At 39.7% G+C, this 11,381-nt stretch overlaps 1 protein-coding gene across 4 annotated transcripts in view; it reads left to right on the forward strand.

Annotated features, from left to right (window-relative positions):
• Nucleotides 1-277: 277 nt before the first annotated feature.
• The window catches only part of LOC115197642 (uncharacterized), a 29,270-nt gene continuing 18,166 nt past the window's right edge, over nucleotides 278-11,381 (forward strand). For 3 of the 4 annotated variants that reach the window (XM_029759363.1, XM_029759365.1, XM_029759366.1), the window contains exons 1-14: nucleotides 282-331; nucleotides 542-758; nucleotides 1,358-1,506; nucleotides 3,794-3,889; nucleotides 4,107-4,179; nucleotides 8,124-8,215; nucleotides 8,459-8,596; nucleotides 8,865-8,989; nucleotides 9,122-9,138; nucleotides 9,282-9,381; nucleotides 9,632-9,726; nucleotides 10,819-10,922; nucleotides 11,037-11,109; nucleotides 11,203-11,274. In XM_029759363.1, coding sequence (XP_029615223.1) covers nucleotides 728-758; nucleotides 1,358-1,506; nucleotides 3,794-3,889; nucleotides 4,107-4,179; nucleotides 8,124-8,215; nucleotides 8,459-8,596; nucleotides 8,865-8,989; nucleotides 9,122-9,138; nucleotides 9,282-9,381; nucleotides 9,632-9,726; nucleotides 10,819-10,922; nucleotides 11,037-11,109; nucleotides 11,203-11,274 — 1,165 coding nt within the window. In that variant the 5' untranslated portion in view covers nucleotides 282-331; nucleotides 542-727. Of the gene's footprint in view, nucleotides 332-541; nucleotides 759-1,357; nucleotides 1,507-3,793; nucleotides 3,890-4,106; nucleotides 4,180-8,123; nucleotides 8,216-8,458; nucleotides 8,597-8,864; nucleotides 8,990-9,121; nucleotides 9,139-9,281; nucleotides 9,382-9,631; nucleotides 9,727-10,818; nucleotides 10,923-11,036; nucleotides 11,110-11,202; nucleotides 11,275-11,381 lie in introns of all 4 variants that reach the window. The other variant, XM_029759364.1, reaches the window with a different exon arrangement.

Below are 11,381 nucleotides of genomic sequence, written 5' to 3' on the forward strand. Positions count from 1 at the left end.
ACCACAAACTCTCTCTCACACACACAGAGACACACAGGTGTGATCAACAATAGGATATACATAAGGTTACCCTTGAAAGTTTAGAAGGGCCTGATGCAAAGTACACATTGGATTAATGTGATACAGATTTCAAAATAATGACTTACTATCTCATAATTATTACTTAGTATATTATTATTATGAGTTACTATTTTATAATTATGACTTACTATCTAATAATTCTTAGTCAGATATTTTTTGTGGGGGTGGCGGGAACGGGCTTCCATAACTGCGTCTACTAGCGGTAGGCAAGTGAAGAAATGAAAGCGAAGCAGTCTCGAAATGGATGCAGGTAGTTATAGCTAAGTTTCTGTTTCTTTTTTGGAAGCAATACTTCACGTTTAGTTAGGATTACATTGTTTGGTCATTATATATAAGATATATGTAAAACATATCTGAGCATAAACTCAGAAAAAATCACAAAATATCGAAATGTGTTCTAATGGCGAAGTTTTTCCTTGTGCTCTTTCTTACTTCCTGGTTGCAATATATTTTTCCTCAGCCTACCAAACTCACTGACAATGTTGAGATTTGATTTTGGCACGAAGATTGCGCCAAATCGCTCATATGGATTGGCAACATTTTCCTTGGAATAGAGAAATTAAGTGTCGAAATGTCAATGGAAGACAGAGGTGGTCTGCAAATGTCCAGAGAAATAGAGACAAACTGATTTAATACATTTCCAACCATGGAAATCGATAATGGTGCCGTGAGAGAAGGTGACGTCGAGTAATGTTTTTTTGTTCAATCACAATGTTATATCACTTTTCTATTATGGTTACTATTCATAATTTAACATTTTAACAACTCGACAATGTTGATTTTAGTCATACATCATTTGTTTTAGTTTAGCCTAAAGGATTACAGTATTTACAGTTTGAAGTATTTTATCAAGTGCGCATACTGGTCGAAAGAAGTTGACTGCCATTGTAATTCGTTAGCAGCGAGAATAATGTGTTCACATGGGCGAGACATTTCTTTGTTGTTGCATAAATCTTTTTATAGTGTTTTTTAACAATATGCTCACCAATGTTAGACCTACCTCAAAATATATATGTAGAATATAATCAATAAAGGTTAAAAATGCAAGACACCTAGTCTATAATTAAATAGAATGGAATAGAAAACAATAATTGAATATATCAATATGTTATTTACAAATGCAATATGCATAGAATAGAATATATCAGTATAGTAGTTATAAATACAAGATGCATAGAATAGAAAATAAAATGCATGGCACCTTTTGGTAAAAACAGAACGAGTTTGCAACTCTACAGTAGTCACTTTTTAACCTTGTTCCTGTTGCAACCTCCAGGTGTGTTGGTACCTGTGCTACCAGGTTCGAAAAACTTCGACAACAGCATTCGGCCTCCACTGCAAAACTCGTACATGTACAAGGAGTCTAAGCAGTCTTTCAGATACAACTCTGCTTTCTTGATAAAGAATGCTACTCTGCAGGAACGGGTCAGTATTTCACTACAGTACATGGTAAACTTGGCCAACCCTGGCTTACTCCTTGGTGTACGGTATCCCAGCCCTGACTCTGCCCATAGAGTCCAGTTTATAGTATCTGTGCAATACTTAGTACAGGATAGTATATGTACTATTTCATGATAATATCTCTGTAATACTTGATAGTACATGTTAGTATATGTACTGTTACATATCTGTGTAATACTTGATAGTATATTTGTGTATTACTTAAGTCATTTTGTGCTGCTCCTTCAGTCGTTAAGTACATATTTACAACATCAAATAATTGAACTTAATATCAGTAGGATGTTGTTTTTATTTAAATGTTTTACTCTTATTATTATTTTACATTTACATTTTAGTCATTTAGCAGACACTCTTATCCAGAGCGACTTACAGTAGTGAATGCATACATTTCATACAATTTCATACATTTTTTTCATGTGCTGGCCCCCCGTGGGAATTGAACCCACAACCCTGGTGTTGCAAACACCATGCTCTACCAACTGAGCTACAGGGAAGTTCTATCCTGGTGCCTAGTCATTTTCCCCCTACCTATGTACATATCTACCTCAATACCTTGTACCCCTGCACATTGATCTGGTCCTGCTACTCCCTGTATATAGCTCCACATTGATCTGGTACTTCCTTTATATAGCTCCACATTGATCTGGTACTTCCTGTATATAGCACCACATTGATCTGGTACTTCCTGTATATAGCTCCACATTGATCTGGTACTTCCTGTATATAGCTCCACATTGATCTGGTACTTCCTGTATGTAGCTCCACATTGATCTGGTACTTCCTGTATATAGCTCCACATTGATCTGGTACTTCCTGTATATAGCACCACATTGATCTGGTACTTCCTGTATATAGCTCCACATTGATCTGGTACTTCCTGTATATAGCTCCACATTGATCTGGTACTTCCTGTATGTAGCTCCACATTGATCTGGTACTTCCTGTATGTAGCTCCACATTGATCTGGTACTTCCTGTATGTAGCTCCACATTGATCTGGTACTTCCTGTATGTAGCTCCACATTGATCTGGTACTTCCTGTATGTAGCTCCACATTGATCTGGTACTTCCTGTATGTAGCTCCACATTGATCTGGTACTTCCTGTATGTAGCTCCACATTGATCTGGTACTTCCTGTATATAGCTCCACATTGATCTGGTACTTCCTGTATATAGCACCACATTGATCTGGTACTTCCTGTATATAGCTCCACATTGATCTGGTACTTCCTGTATATAGCTCCACATTGATCTGGTACTTCCTGTATGTAGCTCCACATTGATCTGGTACTTCCTGTATGTAGCTCCACATTGATCTGGTACTTCCTGTATGTAGCTCCACATTGATCTGGTACTTCCTGTATGTAGCTCCACATTGATCTGGTACTTCCTGTATATAGCTCCACATTGATCTGGTACTTCCTGTATGTAGCTCCACATTGATCTGGTACTTCCTGTATGTAGCTCCACATTGATCTGGTACTTCCTGTATATAGCTCCACATTGATCTGGTACTTCCTGTATGTAGCTCCACATTGATCTGGTACTTCCTGTATATAGCTCCACATTGATCTGGTACTTCCTGTATGTAGCTCCACATTGATCTGGTACTTCCTGTATGTAGCTCCACATTGATCTGGTACTTCCTGTATATAGCTCCACATTGATCTGGTACTTCCTGTATGTAGCTCCACATTGATCTGGTACTTCCTGTATATAGCTCCACATTGATCTGGTACTTCCTGTATGTAGCTCCACATTGATCTGGGACTTCCTGTATGTAGCTCCACATTGATCTGGTACTTCCTGTATGTAGCTCCACATTGATCTGGTACTTCCTGTATATAGCTCCACATTGATCTGGTACTTCCTGTATGTAGCTCCACATTGATCTGGTACTTCCTGTATATAGCTCCACATTGATCTGGTACTTCCTGTATGTAGCTCCACATTGATCTGGTACTTCCTGTATATAGCTCCACATTGATCTGGTACTTCCTGTATATAGCTCCACATTGATCTGGTACTTCCTGTATGTAGCTTCATTCTAGTGTATTTTATTCCTCTTGTGTTACTATTTTAATTTGTGTTATCAGTTTTTATTTTTCTAATTTTTAACTCTGCATTGTTGGGAAAGGGCTCGTAAGTAAGCATTTCATGTTAAAGTTTACACCTGTTTTATTCGGTGCATATGACAAATACAATTTTTATTATATTTGAGATAGGCTAAACTATTGCTTGTTGTTTGACAGTATGAGGCTTTCCGAACAAAGAGGAGAGACATGGGATACTCAGAGGAAGAAATGGAGGAGTCCTATGGCTTCTTGCTGTTTGACGACGAAAATAAGGTAACAAAATAAATATTTCAATGTATATCTCACAATAATGTTTATAGTCATTCATACATCTATTTCTGTAGAAAACGTAAAGTCACACACAATGTATTCTCCCCCCAAAAATGTTTTATGGAGAAACCCATATCTAACTTTGTGTCATAGAAAACAACCTCAAAACATTGTAATCAAGTTACCAATCGCTAATAATCACTCTTCTTCTATTTTAAAGGCAAATAAAGTGGGAGAAACTGGTGTTGTCCCTGGACACAGCACATGTACCACACTTGGAGATCCTTCAAAGGGTAAATGAGCTGCGCCATATTGTGTAAATAACGAGATATCAGACAAGACGCCTGGGTTTCCACAGCATGGGAGTTAAATACACTAGGACAATAACGCCTCGATAAAAACAAGAACAACTTGTCTTGGGTTAAGGCAATATGAGAAAAACTGGTTTGAACTATTTCTACTGAAACCTTTTTCATATCATCGAACAAGGCCTCACCTAAACAATGGAGCATTTCTAAGCTTTTACATTTTAAATATAGAGGCAACTCACACACTACATGACATGGAGTATTCTCTAGCCACGAACTTAAACTAATTATATTTGAGTGTGGACTATATGGCTAAAGACATGTCAAAACATAAGTAGTGAGATTTAAATACGTTTTCTTACTAGGATAATTACATTTTTACATTTTAGTCATTTAGCAGACGCTCTTATCCAGAGCGACTTACAGTAGTGAATGCAGACATTTCAATTCAATTCATACATTCTTTTTTCCCTGTACTGGCCCCCCGTGTGAATCGAACCCACAACCCTGGCGTAGCAAACACCATTGCAAACACCATGCTCTACCAACGGTTTCAGTACATGTTTGGTCAATTGTCCTTCTGCTTTTGAAAGTGAAACTGCTTTACGTACATGATAGTGTAAAGAGAAAGTGGAAGGAGAGACCAGTAGTGTTTGCTAGGACCAGATATTAGCATTAGTCTATACTTAGGGGCCTGCAGTAAAAATGTTTGAATGATATAGAAATTAGATTTTACCTCATTGGAATGAGGGAGGATTCTACTTTATCAACAGAATATTATGTTATGAGAGTTTAGCTCTGAACATACATACAATGAAACTCTGGTAAATATCTTTCTTTGTTTGAAGTTAGAATTCCTCAATAGAAATCTCCGTTACTTCAGGTTACATAGTGAGCCAGGCTGTGTTCGGTTGCAGGCCCTAGTGGAAAAGGGGGAGGGTGGTGGAAGATTATCTACAGTTGGACAAAGTCTGCTAGTTTTTTTTATCTACTAGGCTCAGATTGCGATAACTGCCATAGTTATGGAGGAAGGAAACAGTGGTCAAAGTCCTTGTGTAGTCTAGTGTTCTGTTTCGTCATGTTCCAAGTTTACAGTTCTAGATGTTTATGAGATCACCATAGAAGAAGCCCTGTAAGAGTTGAAGTGTTTTTTTCTTCTTTCTGTAGCAGTATAATAGTACTTTTTGTCAGCCCTTTTCATTCACGTATTGTTTCTTCACTTGTCACTTATGTCCTTCAACTCGTTTTTCCTGTTTTGTCACTTGTAGGTTAATCAACATGACGCAGGTTTCTTTGGTGAGATTAAATTATAAGGAAAGAGAACATCTAATCACATATCCATGGCATGTGCCTGTGTGCCACAAGACAGTGTTCGCCTGCTGTGCTAAAGCCTAGGCATTAGCTTAGGGAGCCAACAAGTTCATTATGTGCGTGTGGAGCCAATTCTGCCAAACCACCTCAGTTACATTATGCAGTGTTGGAACTGTAAACCACTAAACCTAAAAAAAAAACGTGTGAAGTTTCACAGCCTCTTAAATATTTCTCACTTAATTGTTCTCACACAGATCTTAAACGTCTGCTTACATTCAGATATACAGTACCAGTAAAAGGTTTGGACACGCCTACTCGTTCAAGGGTTTTTCTTTATTATTACTATTTTCTACATTATAGTGAAGATGTCAAAACTATGAAATAACACATATGGAATCATGTAGTAACCAAAAAAAAGTGTTAAACAAATAAAAAATATATTTTATATTTGAGATTCTTCAAAGTGGAACACCCACCACCCCATGTTCATGTTGTTTTGGTTTAATCAGAAAGAGGAGGGGGGATACTGGAACACCCACCACCCCATGTTCATGTTGTTTTGGTTTAATCAGAAAGAGGAGGGGGGATACTGGAACACCCACCACCCCATGTTCTTGTTGTTTTGGTTTAATCAGAAAGAGGAGGGGGGATACTGGAACACCCACCACCCCATGTTCATGTTGTTTTGGTTTAATCAGAAAGAGGAGGGGGGATACTGGAACACCCACCACCCCATGTTCTTGTTGTTTTGGTTTAATCAGAAAGAGGAGGGGGGATACTGGAACACCCACCACCCCATGTTCATGTTGTTTTGGTTTAATCAGAAAGAGGAGGGGGGATACTGGAACACCCACCACCCCATGTTCATGTTGTTTTGGTTTAATCAGAAAGAGGAGGGGGGATACTGGAACACCCACCACCCCATGTTCTTGTTGTTTTGGTTTAATCAGAAAGAGGAGGGGGGATACTGGAACACCCACCACCCCATGTTCTTGTTGTTTTGGTTTAATCAGAAAGAGGAGGGGGGATACTGGAACACCCACCACCCCATGTTCTTGTTGTTTTGGTTTAATCAGAAAGAGGAGGGGGGATACTGGAACACTCACCACCCCATGTTCTTGTTGTTTTGGTTTAATCAGAAAGAGGAGGGGGGATACTGGAACACCCACCACCCCATGTTCTTGTTGTTTTGGTTTAATCAGAAAGAGGAGGGGGGATACTGGAACACTCACCACCCCATGTTCTTGTTGTTTTGGTTTAATCAGAAAGAGGAGGGGGGATACTGGAACACCCACCACCCCATGTTCATGTTGTTTTGGTTTAATCAGAAAGAGGAGGGGGGATACTGGAACACTCACAACCCCATGTTCTTGTTGTTTTGGTTTAATCAGAAAGAGGAGGGGGGATACTGGAACACCCACCACCCCATGTTCTTGTTGTTTTGGTTTAATCAGAAAGAGGAGGGGGGATACTGGAACACCCACCACCCCATGTTCTTGTTGTTTTGGTTTAATCAGAAAGAGGAGGGGGGATACTGGAACACCCACCACCCCATGTTCATGTTGTTTTGGTTTAATCAGAAAGAGGAGGGGGGATACTGGAACACCCACCACCCCATGTTCTTGTTGTTTTGGTTTAATCAGAAAGAGGAGGGGGGATACTGGAACACCCACCACCCCATGTTCATGTTGTTTTGGTTTAATCAGAAAGAGGAGGGGGGATACTGGAACACTCACCACCCCATGTTCTTGTTGTTTTGGTTTAATCAGAAAGAGGAGGGGGGATACTGGAACACCCACCACCCCATGTTCTTGTTGTTTTGGTTTAATCAGAAAGAGGAGGGGGGATACTGGAACACTCACCACCCCATGTTCTTGTTGTTTTGGTTTAATCAGAAAGAGGAGGGGGGATACTGGAACACCCACCACCCCATGTTCTTGTTGTTTTGGTTTAATCAGAAAGAGGAGGGGGGATACTGGAACACCCACCACCCCATGTTCATGTTGTTTTGGTTTAATCAGAAAGAGGAGGGGGGATACTGGAACACCCACCACCCCATGTTCTTGTTGTTTTGGTTTAATCAGAAAGAGGAGGGGGGATACTGGAACACCCAGCACCCCATGTTCATGTTGTTTTGGTTTAATCAGAAAGAGGAGGGGGGATACTGGAACACTCACCACCCCATGTTCTTGTTGTTTTGGTTTAATCAGAAAGAGGAGGGGGGATACTGGAACACCCACCACCCCATGTTCATGTTGTTTTGGTTTAATCAGAAAGAGGAGGGGGGATACTGGAACACCCACCACCCCATGTTCTTGTTGTTTTGGTTTAATCAGAAAGAGGAGGGGGGATACTGGAACACCCACCACCCCATGTTCTTGTTGTTTTGGTTTAATCAGAAAGAGGAGGGGGGATACTGGAACACCCACCACCCCATGTTCTTGTTGTTTTGGTTTAATCAGAAAGAGGAGGGGGGATACTGGAACACTCACCACCCCATGTTCTTATTGTTTTGGTTTAATCAGAAAGAGGAGGGGGGATACTGGAACACCCACCACCCCATGTTCTTGTTGTGGAAACAGACTTGTCAATGTTGTGAATGTTCTTGTTTAACTCAGGTGTGTACGTGTCCAAGTACTCGGACTGCCTGGACTTAAACCGCTGGTACCACGGGAAGTCTGGGTACATCGCCATCATCAGGCTCACCAAGGTATTTACACAGTAGCAGGGCAATAGGGGTGCTGACTAGAGGAAGTACAACTACGACCGGAAGTTACTTTTTTTGTAGCAGGTTATGAGAGCATTTTAAACCGTTACTCTTTTCCTAACCTTAACCTAAGTCTCATAACCTGCCACGTTAATTCTTGTAACCTACTGCGTAAGTTCTCCTAACCTGCTACAAAAAAAAAACACTTCCAGCAATTTAATTCTCTCATTTTGTGGGGTTCTACAGGGCAGGGTCAGAGAGGTGACTGAGAACTACACAGTAAACTACACCTCTCCCTCTAATGGGTTTGACTGTCATGTATCAGAGCAGCTCAGTTCTGTGTCAGCCAACACCAGCTCCTTCCTGGCCTTCGAGAGAACACAGGTGAGACTCCTCCCTCCTTCCACCATCATCCCTCCCTCTCACATGGTGTGTTATGTTGCCTTCAATTGTCAAATATGCACTCAGTGTGTCAAAGCAATAAAATAAAAATGTTATTTAGTAAGCTACCTCTAACGAAAAAATGTAATTATGTATTATTCGTCTTTTTGCCACAGGCATTTAGCCAAGTTGATGAAATACACCTGCAGACACAGTGGTGATAAATACAACACAATAGCAAAGCTGACAAGATTTGTGTTGGTCTTTGCAGTACTACATGTATGAGCTGCCTGTTGGAGGGCCAGTCCAGCCTCCCAGCCATGTCTGCCCATTCGCTATCGTGGCTTTCTCCTATTGGGATACCAAGACACCCGCATCAGAGGAGCAGGAGAAAAGGTACATTTCCCTCTTTACCCTCATGGGGTTTGTAACAAACGACATTATGCTCAAAAGAAAATATTAGGTGAAAAGGAATTAAACTGTTATTGTTATGATTAATGAAATAAAAATGTCTCCCTGTCTTTTTAGTGCGGAAGAAAAAACAGGTGAGCAATGAACTGATGGCTACTTATCAATGTGTCTATATCTAGTGTGTTATCCATATGAATTTGACTTTTTGTGTGTATTGGTACACTGCACTGGTGCTTTTGGATACTGTTATGATAATGGTAATGGTATACGATTACAGTCTTTCACTACTATCCGTGGAGGGGCCAGCTCCAAATCAGCTCCCAGATCTACCATGTGGCTCTGAAGTCCAGCACAGGACCCCTAATTCCAGCTAAACTGTAAGTTCAATGCTACCTTGTGAAGGTGTACTGTCTCTCCCTATGATATGACTTTAAAAATATCTTCTAAATATATCTCCAATTGACTTGATGTGGGTCGTGTTCAGTAGGGCACACCATGGAAAAACATTAAGCAATGGAAAATCTAAAAACACATTTCAGTACCTCCCCATTTTATTCTGTTTTCATGTGGTACCATAACTTGAGAATGTCACATGAATTACACTTCCTTCCTTCTGGTTGATTGCAGTCCAACAATGATGTCAGTTGACGGAGCAATTCAAATGTCAGATCTGAGGCAGAAATTACCGAAGGCTATATTTGAAACCTGCTTCTCCGGTGAAGGTACAGTCATGTTTAAAACCTCTTAAGGATCCGCCCTTTTTTTCAATTTTTGCCTAAAATGACATACCCAAATCTAACTGCCTGTAGCTCAGGCCCTGAAGCAAGGATATGCATATTCTTGATACCATTTGAAAGGAAACACTTTGAAGTTTGTGGAAATGTGAAAGGAGAATATAACACAGTAGATCTGGTAAAAGATAATACAAAGAATAAACCTACCGTTCTTTTGTATTTTTTTGTACCATCATCTTTGAAATGCAAGAGAAAGGCCATAATGTATTATTCCAGCCCAGGTGCAATTTCGTGTTTGGCCACTAGATGGCAGCAGTATATGTGCAAAGTTTTAGACTGATCCAATGAACCATTGCATTTCTGTTCAAAATGTTGTATCAAGACTGCCCAAATGTGCCTAATTTGTTTATTAATAACTTTCATGTTCAAAATGGTGCACTCTCCTCAAACAATAGCATGGTATTATTTCACTGTAATAGCTACTGTAAATTTGACAGTGCAGTTAGATTAACAAGAATTTAAGCTTTCTGCCAATATCAGATATGTCTATGTCCTGGGAAATGTTCTTCTTACTTACAACCTCAAGCTAATCGCATTAGCTCAACCGTCCCGTGGAAGGGACACTGATCCCGAAGAATTTGTAAATGTACTCAAAAAGGGGTTTCATTTTGATAGCATTTTGTTTGAGCAGTGTCACCACAAACAAAACCTTCTCAGGAAATGTTTATGTGTTGCTTATCTGAATAAAGATTAAACTGTTTATTTATTCAGCTTTGATAAGTCTGTGTATGGCTCAGTGGTAGAGCATGACGCTTGCAATGTCAGGATTATGGGTTTGACTCCCGGGGCCACCCATACATGAAATGTATGCACGCATGACTGTAAGTCACTTTGGATAAAAGCTTCTGCTAAATGGTAGATTTTATTATATTAGCTTTACACAGATTTATTTTTCGTTCTTTACCCTGGAATGCTGAATGTCTAAATGATCACCTTTTTTTCAGTATTTTGTATTTTCTTGCAATAACAAACTTTACACACTAGGAGTACTTTATTATATTGAGTTGTACTATTTTTCAGTGTCTCTGGAAGGAATGGGTTGCAGTCTGTATGAGCTTGCACCCAGTGAGGCTGAAGACACCTCTCTCGCTCAGCTCACACAGGACGTCAAGGAGAAAGACCTGGTGAGCTATCATTGTTTTTAAATTTGGCTCACAGTCTATTTGAAGAACGGAATGCAGTACATTGTTGCCTTGTCAGACTTTGATTCAAATAAATTATATTTTTCTTACTAACAGGCCCTCACAATACAGCTGAATGATAATGGTTTTCTTATACTGTTACATTCATCTCACTTCCTCACATATGAAGGTAAGACAGAACCTGTATACACAACATACTGTATTTAGATATTGTAGATAGATATTTAGCTTCTAACATGACATTATAATTGTATATTTCCAGATACTGGGTCCAGTAAGCCAGAGGTATTGCAGGGGATGTTTGTGTTTCCAGACTGCAGAGCTATACATAGAGGTGTGTGTGTGGCCAACTTTAATTTGTGCACACTTATGCCCTTGTATACAGTAGTAATTTTTATCTAATCTTTTGTAATGTATCTTTATGTAATGCCATTTTATTTT

The sequence above is a fragment of the Salmo trutta genome, chromosome 7, assembly GCF_901001165.1.
Source record: "Salmo trutta chromosome 7, fSalTru1.1, whole genome shotgun sequence".
NCBI lineage: Eukaryota > Metazoa > Chordata > Actinopteri > Salmoniformes > Salmonidae > Salmo > Salmo trutta.